The sequence below is a fragment of the Microtus ochrogaster genome, chromosome 8 (genome assembly GCF_000317375.1).
Source record: "Microtus ochrogaster isolate Prairie Vole_2 chromosome 8, MicOch1.0, whole genome shotgun sequence".
Classification (NCBI taxonomy): domain Eukaryota; kingdom Metazoa; phylum Chordata; class Mammalia; order Rodentia; family Cricetidae; genus Microtus; species Microtus ochrogaster.
In genome coordinates, this window is record NC_022015.1 from 36,989,272 (window position 1) to 37,006,654 (window position 17,383).

The following is a 17,383-nucleotide window of genomic DNA, read 5'->3' on the forward strand; positions in this document are numbered from 1 at the left end:
CAGGTCAGGGTAAGCTCAGAGAGACCATCACCAGCACAGTCCCAGTGGACAGCACTGCCACCACCCAGACAATTTGTTCATAACCCAAGCTTCTCACAGCAAGGACTTTAGCCAACACCTTCAAACACCAGGCATTCTGTCACATGGGTTCCACATAAGAGCCGTGAAGCACAGTCAAGGGGACTCTGTGGGAAGTTACTACTCCTAAGATGACAATGGGGATTGACTCCAGAGACAGGGCCACTGAAGACCATCTGTAAGACTGAGCTCCCAAGAAGACAGGAGCATCTGTTGGACCTGGAACTCTCCTGCTGCTGAGGGGAGAGATGACAGTGGCTGACCTCAAGCAATAGAAGAAACACATACCTCCAACCCTCCTTTTCAGATCTAAGGACTGCACCAGGTTGGGCACACACACAGGGCGCTGGGATATCAGCTGCAACAGCAAGACACAGGACCACAAGTAGTTCACAGACCCACCAATGCATCCCATGTGGCAGTTAGAGGTCCATTCTGCCTCTTGTCTCAGGTGCATTGGCCACCTGCTCACATTGCTCAAACAACTCTGTTGCCTTCACTGTCGAGACCAGGATGACAACCGGTGGTTCACTCAACGTAGGCATCTAGCCACCACTTGTAAATACTTATAAAAGTTGGGAGTTCTGAGCCAGGTGGTGGTGGCACACACCTTTAATCCCAGCACTTGGGAGGCAGAGGCAGGCGGATTTCTGTGAATACAAGGCCAGCCTGGTCTACAAAGCTAGTTCCAGGACAGCTGGTGTTACACAAAGAAACCCTGTCTCAAAAACAAAACGAGAGAGAGAGAGTCCTGAGTTATCCTGAGCAAAATGAGGTTCAAAATCCAATGGAGGGAATTATTACTGAGGAAAAAAGAAATGAGGGTTTGAGGGAAAGTAAAAACTGGCCATGTCGTCTGAAGTGACACACGCTAAAGCAGAGAGACCCTGTTTCCTCAATGGTGACTTTGTTCACCAAAGAAGAGCCAGCTCTGTTCCTCAGTGGTTCCACCATGTGAGAGGAGTTTTGCTGAATTCATTTCACCTTTGAAATAGTGTTCCTTTCCCTGCTGGAGTCTCTTATGAGCACTGAGAAACTCAACTTATGCCAGCGCCAGGACAGGGTCCAGGGAGGAGCGAACGTTAGATGGCCTAGCACTGGCTTCCTTGGGTGTAAGGGATCTAACTTTAGTATAGTCAAGGTTTCTAGCCCGACCCCCAAATCAGGGCAATGTGGAATTACAAAATTAATTACAAATATGTTGAAAGGGGATTTTCTTTATCAGAAACACCTCCTGGGCCTACCTGAAAAATCCATGGAGCGAAGCCGTGGGGCAGTTGTAGCCACAGGCCTGATCCTGAAGCAATCTCATAGTTCGAGTCAGACCAGAACGAAGGAAGGAAGCTGATGGATCTAAAATCACTGTCTTTCCCCACTGTTCACAGGCTCCTCCTGTACTGGCTGTGCTCCAATATGGAGCCTACTGCTCAGCAGCTCTGCCCTCCCCAAGAGCCTAGAACTCAGAGGACATGGCTGTGTGGTGTCTGCCTCAGCCCCTGTAGGATAGATACATAAAGGCATCATGGGAGACCCTGGGATGTCCCTTAGCTAGACAGAGCTTCTGACTTTCAGAGGCCTCCTGTCTAATGTATCTGCTGATGTATCTGCCCACAGTGGAGGTGGCAGGCCCGAGTGACATTCTTGTTGCTTTGTGGATCTAGGCAGAGCACTTAGTTGTCCTGGTTAAAGCAGCGTGAGACCAGTGCCCAGCCATGATAGGGAGTTCAATAAGCCACTAGCAGCCACTGTCTGTAGCCCAGTACCCAGCCCAAGAAAGAGACAAGAGGACATCACCACAGAGGACACCATGGCCCTCCACAATTGGCAAGGGTGGTCATCGTCATTCACCCCCACCAGCCTCTGTTGATGGCCCAAGGTACCAGGCACCATGTGGTGCCATTGAGAAGCGCAGCCTTTGCCCCTTTTGGGGGAGTGCCAAGTTCTTGAGGTTAGAAATGGCAAATACAAAGTGAGACCGGACGTCAATGTTGTAAGTGCCCCAGAGGGAAAAGGATACTCCGTCAAGATAGAGCGCCCCGTGCGGAAAGGAGCCGGATCTCCGAGGAAGTGATTTCCAATGACTTAAAATACAAGAAGGAGCCCGCTGTACAGAAACCGGAAGCACAGCACCCTGAACACAGCGGGTGGACAGTGTGAAGCTGGGCTGGCAGGGACTCCTCCTGCAGGCAAGTCCGAGCCCAGCCATGAGGCAAGGAGTGAGAGGCTGCGACGACACAGGACTGGATCCAAGGGGTAGAAACTATGCAGAGACTGACCAGGGCTTACCAGAACTGGACTCCGGTGTCTTTGAAATCCCCGAGGCTGCCTGCCTGTGGACATGGGGAGGATGCTTTTGAGTGACCTGAAATACACATGCTGAAGAGGAGAGGTGTCTTGGAGATGAAGAACTAGACCAGGCTGCCCGCCTGTAAGCACAGACCCAGGCCAAACTGGCTGTGACCTGGGACATAGGAGCATCCTCCCTTGGCTCTGCAGAGCTAACTGTCGTTAGAAAGCAGGATAAACCCTGTTCTCTTCCAGCATCCGTGGACAGACTCGGCTTGTGTTCACCCTCCCTAGATCTCAGGGTAGTGAGTGCTGGAGGGATCCCCACAGCTCCTTCTGAGGGTGTGGTCACACTTCTGGCCAGCACTTTGGCCTCCATCTTGCTGAAGCACACAGGGGCTTGGGAGGAAAACAATGGTACTAAGGAAGTCCGGGTCCCCAAGATCCTTGGGAAGGCAGTGTTCGGGAGCCTACGGGGCTTCACTCAACCCCTGCTGTCCTAGACTCCTAGGTCCCTGAACTGCAGCATCTCCTGCCTCTGGCAGTGTCCCCTGGCTCTCAGCTTGCTCGCCTGTATGATCCAGCCTCTCGGTTCTGAAACTGATCTTTATGGATGAAACTGCCGTGCCTAGCTGGCCCCAGAGCTCAGGCTCCTGTTTCATGGCATCTCAAGCTCTCTACACTGTCAGGCAGCTTAGGTGCCTCCATCACCAACTGAAACTAGAGGGTATGCTGCTGCGGGGACTGCCTGGCACTCTCTGCCACAGTCTACATGCTGAGGTGACGCCTCTGACAGTTCCTTCCCTTGACCATTGAATAGCAGGTCTCCTTTCTAGAAAGTACTTGTCTATTTTTATGTGTAACAGTTGTTTTGTCTGCTTGTGTGCATGTGCACCATGTACACATAGTGGAGTCCAGAAGAGGGCATTGGGTCCTCTGGAACTAGAATGACTGATGGTTGAACCGTGGGGGGGCGGGGGCGGGGGAGAGGGGGAATGGATTGGCTGGGAATTGAACCTGGGTCCTCCTCTATAAGAGCAGCCAGGGCTCTAAACCACCGAGCCATCTCGCCAGTCCCCTCGGGTGTTCTCTCTTGATCTCATCCCTCCTTTGACAAGAGTCTGTCACAGGTAGACAGTTTCTCCTGGAAGTAGGCACCTTTCTAACCTAGCAACTTGTGAGCGAAGTGGGAACGCTGAGAGCGATGTGGAGACCGAGGCAGCTTCCTTGGCAGGAAGCTAGCACGGTGGCCACAGCCGGTCCTTCTGCTGTTACCATTGTACGCCAGTTCTGGACCATACCCTAAGACCTGGAGAGAGCCGGGTCCAGGATGAGGGGTGCTGAGGGGTCCCATCTTCTGAAACTTGAGCAAACACTAGAACAGTCCCAGGGAGAGACCAGGGTGCCGCTCCTACAGTGCAAGCCCCGCGACCCATTTGTAGGAGCCTAGAAAGGCAGAGCAGCTTCACGAGAAAGCAGTCTGCTGCCTGACATGGTTCTATACACTTCTGATACCAGTACTAGGGAGGCTGCGGCAGGGGGGTTGCTACAAGTTCTAAATCAACCTGGGTCAACAGTGAGACTCTTATTTCAAGTCACCAAAAGATGGGAAATGCAGAAGGAGGAAAGAAAGGAAAGGAGACAAGTGGTTTAGGAGTAAACGGTTCTTACAGAGGCGAGCCTGCGGCTGAGGGTCCATGTCCAAAGGGTTCTAAACCCTAACACTGGTGCTGGCCACACTGCTGCTCAGTCCCAACTGAATCAGTAACCACAGTGTAAATGTTGTTGCCCATTTGCCTCCCAGCTCATCAGTTCCCGCCAGGGAAGACAGGTGACGCGTGTCCGCCAGCAGCTGGATTTGTTTTGTTTTTTTAATTCTCACATTTTTAAAAAAATGAATTTGATTTTAAAAGCAGGCGAGAGATGATCCTCCCAGAGGCGGGTGTTTGTGAGTGTGTATCTATTCTAAATCAGGGTAACAGACTTCTGTGTATGCCGCCCAGCAGCCCAGCCGTTGCCTAGCAACATAATGATCTGCGCGCACGCGGGAGGACCCAGTGAGTCAAGACAGAGTGATTCACCAGGAAGGAGGCAGGCTACCCAGAAGGCTCAGAGCGGGCCGGCAAGCTAGCCATCATTGCTAGTCCAACTCTACTCAGCAGTCGCTGTGCTGGATGGGGCACCTCAGGCCCCAAACGGTGGCCAGGACTATATCCCTGCTGTTAGCTGCTGCACTAACTGCCATGTTGTGTTGTAAACTTGAGAAAGCCCTAGGCTAGGCAGGTTGGCCTTGTCCACTGGGAACATTGACTCATTCCCAAGCCCAAAGCCGAGTTAGGGAAATAGCTGTGAGCCGTGGTCAGGAAGCCTTCCTTCTCTGCGTGCCAGAAAAGGCATGGGTTCCCTTGCTCACGTGAGCACAAGGTCTAAGCCACTGGGCTGCCTGCCAGGAGGGTTCAGAGGTGGAGCATTCAGCCAGGGTCCAACCCATCTTATTTTCCCCCATGAGGAGGCTGCTGCCTCTCACTTCCCAGTCAGTTCTGCAGGTCGTCTCAACCACTCCCTGTGTCGTTTCTGTTTGCTCCCATGGTGCTGTGTGCAGAAGAGGGTCATGCTGAGCAGAAGTAAGTGCAGCCTGCTGAGTGTTCCCCTGTGTGCCACTGTCCCCGCTCCTACCCCTGTTTCCCAGCAGCAACTGCTGCAGAGTCCATCCTGTCCAAAGCCAGCGCAGCCCAGAGTGCTGAGCAATGCCCAGGCATCTGCTGGCTCTTGGGGGACTAGCATGCCAACCACATTGACCCCCAACCAAGGGGCAGGCCAGTGCTGGACAGAGAACTACACATGTCCCTCCCAGCTCTTCCCTGCCTCGGTGGTTTTCAGGAGCTCCTGTAGGACACTGGCCTGCCTCCCTCCTTCCTCAGGTCCTTGCTTAAGGGAGCCCCACTTCTGCATAGGGAGGTGGCACATGCTGGAAACGAGCCCCCCTACACACACACACACATACACATTGCAAAGAGAGCCAAGCAACTGCAGTGCTTGTTCAGGCTGGACCTGGAATGGCTCACCTACAACCTGAGAATCGGAGGGGGACAGGGCGGGTTCCACAGACCCTTACCATGTCCCTGGCCTACCTCTCCATGAGGACCTAGAGCTGAATCCTCGGGGTTCCCTAAAAGCTGCAAGGCCCAGATGGACTCAGGGTCTCATTCCATGGGCTGCCTCAGGCCTGCCAAAATGACCTGCCCATGAGTATAACCAGTAACCAGGCTGTGTGAGCAAACTTTGCTGGAAAGAGCACTCTGGGGCATGCTCCATATGTACCTACACTTCCCAGAAGCCGTCACTGCAGGTCTGATGATCCCCGGCATCAATCCACACATCCACATCAGAGTCCTGGCCCACGGAACCCACACCTACTTTCTACCCTTGTAATATCCCGTATTTGAGGTAGTCACTCCTAACCTATTAAGGGTGTTCCCCGGGACAGAGAGGGAACAGCACCCAAGGGAAAGGGATGGGCAGAGTGCCCTCCAGGGACCACGGTATGCTGCCTCAGGTTCTCACCCTTCACTTAGGCTCTGAAGAGGTCCTAGTCTCTTAGCATCTTGGAACCCTGCAGGGGTCAAGAGGTCCCCCAAGTTCAGTGTACCAACACCAGAAGTTTTAGCTCAAGGCACACACCGTAACACCACAGCCCAGAAGCCCCTAAGAGGTGGACTCGGGAGCCCTCAATCCCTACCAGTTTCCACAGGACATGAAGGCGTGTGGGCTAAACTCTGAGCCACGCCAGTCCAGGTTGTGCCTGTGGCAGGATGAACCTTTCCAGAAATGAGAGTGGTGTAGTGTGTCCGCGTTCCCATGAGCGAGCCCAGGTTAAGAGATGCGCCTATTTTCACACTGGAGGTGTCTTATAGTCACAAGGCTGCGGTTTGGAGGCAGCAGAGCGAGTAGCAAGCCTTGGAGGAAGGCTTCACCTCCCCGGCTGTGTGGCTAGAAAGTCTTCAGAGGGGCTGCCCAGTGTGGGGAGGGGAACATGTTTCATAAAACCACCACCTCCAGATAGGTGAGGACAAGAACTTCCTGGTCCTCCTCCCAATGGGGATCACCCTCCCACACTAGGCCTGAGGAGATAGGCTCTGGGAGAGTTGAGCCTGTCCCTCCCTGCTCTGAGTATCTCCCCTACCCAGACATAGCAAGAAGGACACCACCCGTGGCCACCACTGGGAGAGGGGGCTTTTGTCTCCTGTGGGAATAGGGTCATGGAGGGAGTGCATGGGTACACCCCGAAGCCCACAGTGAAACACTGCTCACCAGGACTTAGCAGCCTGGATGCTCTGCCCCCTAAGTGCCCCAGGAGAATTTCTTCTAACCCCGCATGCCTGTGTGGCATTTGTAAAGCAATGAAAACCCCGCATTTGTCCCAAATCTAAGGACTTTAACCCATAAGCAGAGCCCTGGCGGGCTGTCCTCTGTAAGGTGTATGTTACTGGAGAGGGCCCAGGCTCGTTCTGGCCTGCACAGGAGGTCCCCCAGGTTCCTCTCAGCCTGGCCCAGGTGAGTGGCGGCTGGCTTGCTGTGCTGCGGTGCCTCCCGCTCTACCTGTTCCCTTCTGACTGGCATGGCAGTCTGTATCATTGCCGGTGCAGACTTTCTGCTGTGGTGTGGGTGCCTCCCTCTCCCATCCCTGATCCTCAATGACCAAGAAGTGATGTTCTTCTCTCCTTGCTGTTTCAGAAGCCCGGAGATCATGAGCACAGTCTCAGGAACACGGAGCACTACGGTCACCTTCACTGTCCGCCCCGGCACCTCCCAGCCCATCTCCCTGCAGAGCCGGCCCCCCGACTATGAAAGCAGGACCTCAGGACCACGGCGTGCCCCGAGCCCCGTGGTCTCGCCCACAGAATTGAACAAAGAGATTCTGCCCACCCCTCTGTCTGCTGCCGCAGCCTCTCCCTCCCCCACACTCTCAGATGTCTTTAGCCTTCCGAGCCAGTCCCCTGCAGGGGACCTCTTTGGCTTGAACCCAGCAGGACGCAGCAGGTCACCATCTCCTTCAATACTGCAACAGCCAATCTCAAATAAGCCTTTTACAACTAAGCCTGTCCACCTGTGGACGAAACCAGACGTGGCAGACTGGCTGGAAAGTCTGAACTTGGGCGAACACAAGGAGACCTTCATGGACAATGAGATTGATGGTAGCCACCTGCCAAACCTCCAGAAGGAAGACTTGATAGATCTGGGGGTGACTCGAGTCGGGCATAGGATGAACATAGAAAGGGCTTTGAAACAGCTGCTGGACAGATAAGGATGGCTGCCCTGGGCCTTTACAGACTCCTTTGTTATAAGTAGAGATGGGCTTATGTTGAAATGTGTGGTGGCCAAACAGAGGCTGAGAGCACCACTCTCGGTCCGTGGGCTTGTCTCTGGGTACCCAAAGAAACGCTGTGGGTGTCCTTGGTGTGGCCAAACCAGGGCCTCAAAACCCAGCTCTCCATGCAGATTTCTTGGGCGGCTTCTGTCCAAAGGGATGGTAAGGGGGGTTTCTGTCATGGTCCCAGAGGTTCCTGTCGATGGCATGTGGGACCCTCTCCTCCTGTGGCAGGTACCAGTGTACTCCAGATACCTCCTGAGGCCTCCCTCCTCTGCCTTCTGGGCAGCTCTCACCCTCCAGCCCCAGAACACAGCCTTTCTTCAGGCCTGTGGCCTCCGGATGGGCTCACTGGCTCCTATCCCTCCCCTGTGCTCGGCTCTCAGTGAGCAGCTCCAGGTGGAGCCCTGCCTGAGCCAGACGGTAGAGAAATGCCGTCCCATCCGCCTCTTTGTCTGACTCCTGTGATGTGCATCTGAGCTTCTTTGGCCCCAAGGTCCTTGGCAGTGGTGGCTGTGTGAACGGGATCGTGCCCAGCTTGCTTAACTTGCTTTCTCTATTCCTGCAAACCGATTAGCATTTAATTCCAGGGTGGCCAAACTGAAGTCACACGGAGTTAGTCAAAGCACAAAGTCACGATCCTGAAAAGGAGGGAGGCCTGGCTGCAGAGCCAACCAGTGTGTGGCTGTCTAAGCCCACAACCTCCAGGACAAGAGCAGGTGTCTGCCCAGAGCAGCAGCTACCCAGGAGAGAGAGGCAGGGGCTCTCGAATTTACTTAACTATCCGGATGTCTGCTGAGCTCCACAGAGGTCAGGACAGATAAGCAAACTGTTCTGACAAGGACAAGAAGACCTGAGGCTCGTGGTAAGCACGGCTGCCCAGGGAAGCTATTGTCCTCCCTGGGAGAGAATGGGATGCCATGCCTTCCATCCACACCAGGCCATGGGGAGCATCCTGCTGAGGCAGCCCTTTGCCTCTCAGAGGCCAAGAAAGGTGGAACTCAGGGGCCTTTCTCCCTTCTCTCAGATAGCGGGGATCCCACCAGCTTGTCTTAACTGTAAGTCTGGGTCTCAGAGAAGCCCATGGTCAAGACCTGGTGGACAGAAAGTGGGGCACAGGTTGTGGCAAAGTGTAGGCGTGTGTGGAAAGGAAGGCAGGGAGCATCCTGGACCAAGCCTCACCTCAGGCCCGCTGCCTGAGTCTGTCCTTCCCCCAGATCTCCTCCCTCCCAAAACAATACCTCTAATGTCCCAGGGAGGTCACCGACTGCACACAGCCACTATGCAGCCAGCTAGGCTCCCGAATCCCCCTCTCCCCCGCACTCAGAGGAGACGTCAATGTCAGGTTATGGTTTTATTATTTCAGAACTAGCCCAGCCCATCTCTAATTATAAAACATTGTTTCTTTTTTTTTCTTCACTTATGCTCACAACCACATGTCTGACGAGGCCTGGAACAGCTCTGGAATGAACACATAAAATTTAGCAATTTTTTTAAAAAAAAAAATCTTTCTTTACCACAGGTTTAAATATGTGTACAGATAGTTCATAAGCACAATATTTTAAGGGGGAAAAAAGTGGCTGGTCTACTGGGCAGCCTCTGTGCCACCTCATGCTGGAATGCTAAAGGGAGAAAGGGTTCATGGTTTAATGACACCATTTCCTTGGGACAATTATACAAGCAACCTTTTAAAATAGCTTTCTTCCCTGGACACATCGGAGCCTGCAGCTCTTCCCTTCCCAGCCTTGCCACAGCGCCATCACTGAAGGGCAATTATTTCTTCAAAAGGACTGCAATCCACAGCTTGGCAGTTTCTCCAAAATCAATGCCCACACACGCACACGCATGTACACACACACATACACACGCCCTCACACACCCCTTGAAATGGAGACCAAGGCTTCAAATATTACTTTGCTCCCAAAACCCTTGGCAGGCCAACCCCAACTTGTGAGTCATCCGCTCACCTGGTAGCAGGTGACTGGTGAGCACCTTGTCTGGGTCCTGTCGGTTCCCCACAGCAAGGTGAAGGAGTAATGCCCCAGACATACACGAATCCAGACACTGCGGGTCGCCGGCAAAGAGTTCAGAGTGTGGAAGTGTGGCCCTGCCATTAATCTGTCTTCCATGGGTGGTTCTCCGAAGTCCCCTCAGTGTGCCATGTCACTGGGCTCCTTTCCTTTGCCTCCGGTTGGCATTACCTCTGTGCTCAGTGCCAGGCAGATGCCAGGCAGGAGACCTGATGGCTTGGGACCCGCTGAACTTAGACAGCGGGTGACAGGCCATGACTGCCTTCCTTAGACTTCAAGCCACATGCCACCAAGCAGAAGCAAGCTGACTGCCAGCCTCAGGAGCTGATAGGCCAGTTCTGCTTAGCAGTGTCTGGGCACAGAAACACCGCTGGGCCTATCAGAACCCACCCCCAAACCACCCGAACACACATTTGCCTAGATGACTGGTCTCTATCTCTGATAGCTAATGTTGCTAAAAAAGCAATAGTCCCTCATCGAAATTGCCGCCATTGCTCTCCCCAGTTGGAACATGTCAGGACCAGGCCCTGCTCCAGGACCCCCTTCAGTGGTGAATCAGATGTTAAACTGCTCATGAGGACCATGTTACCACTCTTCCAGGTTTTAAGATCAACTTTTGTTATATACTGTAATTTAAATAACTGCATAAATTTACATGCCTAGTTTCTGTAATATTGTGTATACAAAACCAAAATCTCTCAAGCTGTAAATTGTGTATACCCGCCAGGATCCCTGCTCTAGGGTGTCCGTGCGCATTTTAGATTTAATTCATACAATTAAAAATAACTCAGTGTGACTGCTGCCGTGCTGAAACTTTACATAAGAAACCTTTGTGATACTTTAGTTAATAAAATGGTGAGTTTTTTCCTAAGTTATTGAACAAGCAAACATTACCCAGCTGACCTGGCAAGGACTTTTTTGTGTGTGTGCGGGTGGGGGGGCCACAAATAATGATTTTTTTTCTCCCATTAGCAATTTTTGGTTTTAAATACTAACTTGTTTCACACTAGAGTTTGTGTGTAACAACACATGTCACATTATCTTTGTTGCTGTTAATTTTGTGCTCTTTTTCTTTTTAGACTTTATTTAGAGGGAGAGAGAGAGAAAGAGAGAGAGAGAGAGAAAGTTCCTGTACTTTGCACTCCCCCCCCCAATCCTTCGATCTCTTGTATGGCAACCAAAATTACTGTAAAAAAAATAAATATACTCTTGCAATAAGGTTGTGGTTCTGATTACAAAGGGGAAGGTGGAACCTGACTCCTCAGAGCTATCAAGTTTGCCATCCGGTGTAGGGTGTTTCCCACACCTTAGTCAGCTTTACCTGGACCAGGTGACGGCGTGGCATCTCTCCTTCAGCCACTTCGCCTCAGGCCTGTTTCCTCAAGTGCCCTCATTGTCTAAGCGGAAACCTTGTATATTATTTTAGAATTGTGCAAAATGTCAAAGTGGGCTTGTGTGTCCACTCCTGAGAGCCCCAGGCCTGGCTGTCCCTTTTGTTTCAGGGTGGATGCAGGGGCACCCAGAGACCAAGCCAAGCTCGGCTCCCTTTCCTGGGAGGAGAGGTGTCCTTGCCGCACTGAAGGGTGTCGGCTGGCCAGAGGTCATGGGAGCTGAAGACCAAGTAGCTTCTCCAGCTGACCTAACCAGCCAATGTTTTTGTGAGCTGCAGTGGACAGAGGAGCAAGAGAGAATCTGGGTCTTTAGCAAACTGCTGAGTCAGGGGTCCAGGGCTGTCCGTGCACTTCCGGAAAGTGTATGTGAAAACCACTGAACCTCTCTGGCCTCCAGGGTTCCCCGGCAGAGTCTCTTCTTGGACACACCCTTCATCCAAGTAGCAGCAGCCACTGCGTCCCCGTCCTTGTCCTTTGCTCCCTGAAGTCCCCAGCAGATCCTCCCAGACCCTCAGTTCTCCCAGTTTCACGGTCCAGTGACATTTCCCAGACCCCTTGGTAAGGTGGAGATCCATCAGGGGACATCTACTGGTCAGCCTTCTCTTTTCTTGAACTGTATTGAGGCATCCGCTCCCTGGGGGTCTGTACCATGTCTGCACCTTTCGATGCCCTGGGTGGGAGTATCCTGGATGGAGGGGTCCCACAACCACAGGTATACAGACCACCTGCTTTGGGCAGAATCCGGTGGTGTCCGCTACCCTGCCCCAGGTTCTGTCAGCCCCATGGCTCACCCTTCAAGTTCCCACTGATGACGCTGATTCTTCCTGTGCTCCAGGATGAGGGTCTGCAGCTCATAGTCTTTGCTGGTTGATGTTTAAAGTCACGACAGCCACTGTCCGCGGCTTCTGCTAGAACTCTGCTCACAGTCAATCCGAAACTTTATTACGAGCCTTCAAATAAATAATAGAAAAAAATTTGATTTAAAAACAAAGTGTGTGCCTTGGGTGTTTTGAACTAATCTGCATAAAACCATACTGTAACTGTATATTTGATGAGGGATCAATATATCTTCAATGTATAATGTAGCTGATAAAAATAGTTCTAGTGCCTTGTCTTCTGAACTGAGAAGCCCAGATCAATGCACAACCTAAAGCAAAGCCCGACCAGAGAACTGAGTGCTGAGAGGCGTGAGCCCCTGTGTGGGGGGCCTTCTCGTCAGAAGACTGTGGAACACACACAGTCCTTTATGCTTAAAAAAAAAGAGAGAGAACGTTGAAACAGAATTGTGTTATCAATTAATTTTCCATTAAAAAATGCTCTCTGCTCTAACACGTCCAGTATTTTTCATTTAAATACAAACATGGTTTAGGGAATTTTCGTAGGGGTGGTATGGTTTCTCCTGACACCCTGGGTGGGCAATGCTTGTGTTGTGTCGCCCCCTGGTGGTGCTGGCTAGTAATGACTACCTGGGTCTGCAGTGGCTTGTGGTTTATGTTTTGCTAAAAAAGACACAACATATTTGTGTTTTAGTGACTATTCTCTTTTGAAAAGAAGAAGACATTAGAAGTAGGTCAGTGCAATTCTGATCTCACCACTGCCGGCTGTTTCTAGAAGTTCAAAATGTCAGACGTCCCTGAGTGGTCTTCATCCAGGGTGGGGTGCACATTGGGACCAAGCATTCCGTCCCTGGGTCTGGACTAGTCACAACAGTGAGCCAAAGCGGTCTCTAGCCAGAGAGGGGAGTATCACCTCACACTGTGCCTCCTCAGCCTGCAGATGTGGAGGCAGGGTGGACACCATACTGTGTGCACCACACCATTGAGCAGGCTATAGTCACACGGGTCATAGAGTCTCAGGCACCGTGGGTTCCAGTAATTCTAGAAGCTGAATCACAGACTGCAGAGAAGCCACCTCCTGGTGCCAGCATTGCCTCTATGTAAGGCATGTGCCCGGGGATCAAGAATCCAAAGATGAGACAGGCCACTGTCCACAGCCACTGGGTGAGATGGCCAGACATCCTGGAGACACAACCTGGAGTTAACTCAGCAGCTGCCCACTATCCCAGGTGTCCATGGAAATCAAGCCGCCATGATGCTTCCCAGAACTATGACAAAAACATGTTCTCTGCCCCAGGACTCAGGGAGTGTGGAGAGCACAGGTCTAAGGAGGGCGTTGGCTTAAGGGAAGTCCAGGCTGGGCACATCAGAGGGACCTCCTGGAACAAGTGCCAGCTATGAAGTGGAGCACCTCTCGGGAGCACTTCACAGCCCCAGTGTGGAACCATGTCCTGCCAAGGCCATGGAGAGGAGAAGTTCATTTACCTGTGCAACCTCCCTGGCCAGGGTCACCTAGAGGTAAGATGCCACAGGTGCCAGTTGGTCAGAATGTGACCCCAGATGAAAGGGGTCATGTGCTCTCTCCATCACTTTCCCGAGTCATTAGTGCCAGGCGGGGATTCTGGAAGCTTAAAGCTCCCCAGGACCACAGCCCATTCAATCAGAGGAAAGGGAGGCTGGATTCAGAAATAGACCACCTTAGCTGGGCGGTGGTGGCACACGCCTTTAATACCAGCACTCAGAAGGCAGAGGCAGGCGGATCTCTGTGAGTTCAAGGCCAGCCTGGTCTACAAGAGCTAGTTCCAGGACAGGCTCCAATGCTACAGAGAACCCTGTCTCAAAAACCAAAAAGAAAGAGAGAGAGAGAAAGAAAGAAAAAAAATAGATCACCTTAACTTCCTTGCCTGTGGTCAAGACTGCCATACAATAGGGGCCCTAACCCTCAGAGAGAGGACCTGAATGTGAAGAGCACTTTGGCTAGATGTAGCATTGACTTCAATGCGCACCAATTTCCCGAGCACCGTTGCCAAGGTGGTGTCCTTTTTACAGATGAAGAAACTGAGGTTCGGACATCTAGATGCCACAGGGAACAAGGTTTCCAAAGGCTTGGTCCCAGGTACAAGCACACACCCTTTTGCTCATAGGTGTGAACTGCCTGGAGCCTCTGACATTTTCCTATATGGCCTGTCTGGCATTGCTGGCTCTGGTGCCCACGGTGACCTGGGTCCCAGCCCACCATGGTGGCTTTTCTCCCACAGCTTCCTCCACCCGTGAGAAGAGGGCTTCCCCTTCTGCCCCTTCCAGATCACAGCTGTGACAGAGGAGGTCAGAGCCAGGGAGGACAAGGGCAGCCATAAGCACAGACCCACCACCCTGAACTCACAAAGGAAGCCCAAACAGTGCAGTGGCAAACCTCCCTGACCATGGAGCGCGCCATCTGAGACAGTTCACAACAAACCCTTCGTTGTCAAACAAGAGTTTATGACATGTGACTACAAAGACCCTGTTGAGACACTGGGGAACATCAACCCTGGAGGAGCCCTGAGTCCTTCGGTACTCTACAGCCACCCTCTTCCCTCCCCCTGAACCCGCTCTGTATGGGGGAGGGGGCTCAGTGGATCAGGCAGACCCACCAGATTCAGAGAAGAGCTCCGTTCTCCTCTGGCCCCGTCACCACCTCCAGCAGCTTTGTTCTTCTTTGCTCTGCCCCGCCAAGCACACCCATCTGGAAGATACATCCATGGGACAGATCTCCCTACTCCAGTTTCTGCCCAACCTGGGCACCAGCCACCACCAAGATGTTTTTCTTGGCCAAACCCCAGGCAAGCTCCTCTGATCATTCTTCATGGGGCCTTACAAAACTAGGGGCTCACCGGGCCTGAGTGGTGATACATACCTGTGATTTCAGGCCCTAGAAACTGAGGCAGGAAGATCATGACTTCAGGGCCAGCCTGAGCTACATAGTGAATGCCTACATTAAAAACAAAACAAACAAACAAAGCTATAGACGCTGAAGTCAAGAGATTCTGCCCACCCATCTCTTAATATGAAAGGTCTCAAATGCTCAAAAAATTTTAAAGGGCCTGAAGGCACTTCCCTAGGATGGTCATGGCTCACCAGGGACTCTAATAGGAACAGTTCCAAAGACACCTGGCCAGAACCCATGCCTTTCTCAGTGCGGGGTGACACAGCAACATTCCTGGGGAGACAGAAACATGTTCACCCAAATATGAAGGGTGCAGAGAGCAAGCCCAGCCTGTGGAGGGAACTAGGTTGCTAGGGCTCTTCACAGGAGGGCTGGTGCTAGGCACAGAACCCGAGTCCTCTGTGAGAGCAGGAAATGCTCTTAACCACTGAGCAACCTGTCCCGTCCTTCTTTTATGTGGCTCTAAGTGTACAGGCTGCATGCAGAACCTGCCTAGTGTCTAAGCAGAAGTGGTCACAGAGTCATACAAAACCGTAGGCCTGTGAATCCATACAAGAGAGAAACCAGAGGATCGGAATGTCAAAGCCCTCCTCCTCTACACAGTGAGTTCCAAGCCAGCCCAGGCCACATGAGATCCTAAGTCTATGAACCTAAAACTAAAAAAAAAAAAAAGTTTCTAGAAGTTTCCATGCTTGGGTGTTTTCCAACGCTGCACTGAGGGATGATGAAGCAGCAGACTGTTCTGTTGTGCCCAGAGCAGTCCGATGTCATCTTGTCACAGGGTGGAAACACTTGAGCAGGACCGGAGCCTAGCATCCCTGTGGCAGGCTCCCAAGGACCATGCGTACACCCCGCTCACCATTCTGGAGTGCTCCCTTTTCTTCCCTCTGTCTGCCCGTCAATCTCCAAGGCCACTCCGCTAATGTGTCCTCTCCCACTGCCCAGGCATCCCTTCAGCCTGCTGGTACCTCCATCCACTCAGCCTGCCTCACTCTGAACAGGCCACAGAGGACACAGGTCGCGTATCAGTGGAGAGCAGGGCTTGTGCAGGAAGGCAGGCTCAGGAGTATCTGATAAGAGATGCATTCTGGGAACCAGGAAACCAGCACAGTTAGACCAACGCTGGGTTCATCCCACTGGGTTTGAGGGTCAGCCCCTCTCTAAGTGCACACTGGAACATAGAAGAGGGGCCCACAGTCTGCCCTCCCCCAGCCCAGCAACACCTGTCCTGAATCCCTGGGTCCTGGCCCTGAGTTCTTCGCTTACTACCCGCGACCCTGTTCTCACAGCTGCAGCATCCCTGACCCTCATGGAGAGGAGGCAGCTGTCTCATTTTGAACAACACTGTCTGGACATGGCAGGACCGTCAGGAAATTGGAGTAGCTGTGGTCACCTACACAGGACCGCCACAAGGTTGTGTTCCCAGTGGTCACTAGCTGGACAGGATGTTTCCAGGTCCTTGGTGTCTTATCAAACAACTGAAGAGGCGCACACAAATGGACATAATACCTAATTAACTTTCTATCCTAACTTGCATTACTAACCCAAAATTATCTTTTTATATCTCTCAACCTTACATATTTTACACGTCTTTTGTGAATTTCTATTCTGAATTTGGTAATAAGGAAAACTAGAACTGTCTAGTCTTCAACTCCATCAGAGATATTTATACCTTAAGAAAAGTTTTAAAGAGTCAAATCGAACCAAAGAATGGTGGAATTAGTGGACTATTAGAATAGTCCCTTAATTCTGGTTTTTCTTCTGTTCCATATCAGGTGTCTCTTCTGACATGAGATGTGGATTTTTCTTTAACAAGCATGCTTGGGTTTAGAAGAGAAAGCCACACTTCAACTCCAAAGACAGCTTGGATTTAATTGAACTGGGATTAGAGAAAGACCATTTGCCTTATATGTCTGTAGAGAATATCACAAACAAACATTTGGGGAGATTTATGAAATTTTATCCTGTTGGAAATGTGATTTACCAATAGACCAATTTACTCTTTTTCTTGGGACATTTTCTCTGAATGATTTGTCCTTCTTCTTCAGATGTCTCATTTGTCCAGCGGTTAGTCGGACGCCTTCATTCTCCTGGAAAGACAAAAACAAAACCCTGCCCGATCCTAACTTTGGAGAGTTTCCTTTTTGGCAAGCTATATCTGATCAAATGAGAAGCATTTGCTATTCGTATAGGTTAATTTAGATTGAATTGTCACACTGTCTGATGAATAATCACCTCTTCTACTCAAGAGGTCGCTCCTGTTCAAATCTAATCCTTATCCGTTCTGATGGTATCCATAGATTTTCTTCTCCTGCGGAAACAAAAGCAATCCTCTTTCCCAACATAACACCTATCTTGGTTCCCATTCTGAGGCCAACACATCTTTAAAGAACACCTGCTGATTTAATGCCGAAGCTTTTTTATTATTATTATTATCCAGTATCTTTCCACAGCTGCCATATCTTTCT

At 51.4% G+C, this 17,383-nt stretch overlaps 1 protein-coding gene across 2 annotated transcripts in view; it reads left to right on the forward strand.

Annotated features, from left to right (window-relative positions):
- Positions 1-10,980, forward strand: part of Shank2 (SH3 and multiple ankyrin repeat domains 2) — a 445,228-nt gene extending 434,248 nt beyond the window's left edge. For both annotated transcript variants that reach the window (XM_005351593.3, XM_005351595.2), the window contains one exon: positions 7,099-10,980. In XM_005351593.3, the coding sequence (XP_005351650.1) occupies positions 7,099-7,669 (571 nt within the window). In that variant the 3' untranslated portion in view covers positions 7,670-10,980. The remainder of the gene's footprint in view (positions 1-7,098) is intronic.
- Positions 10,981-17,383: the final 6,403 nt, after the last annotated feature.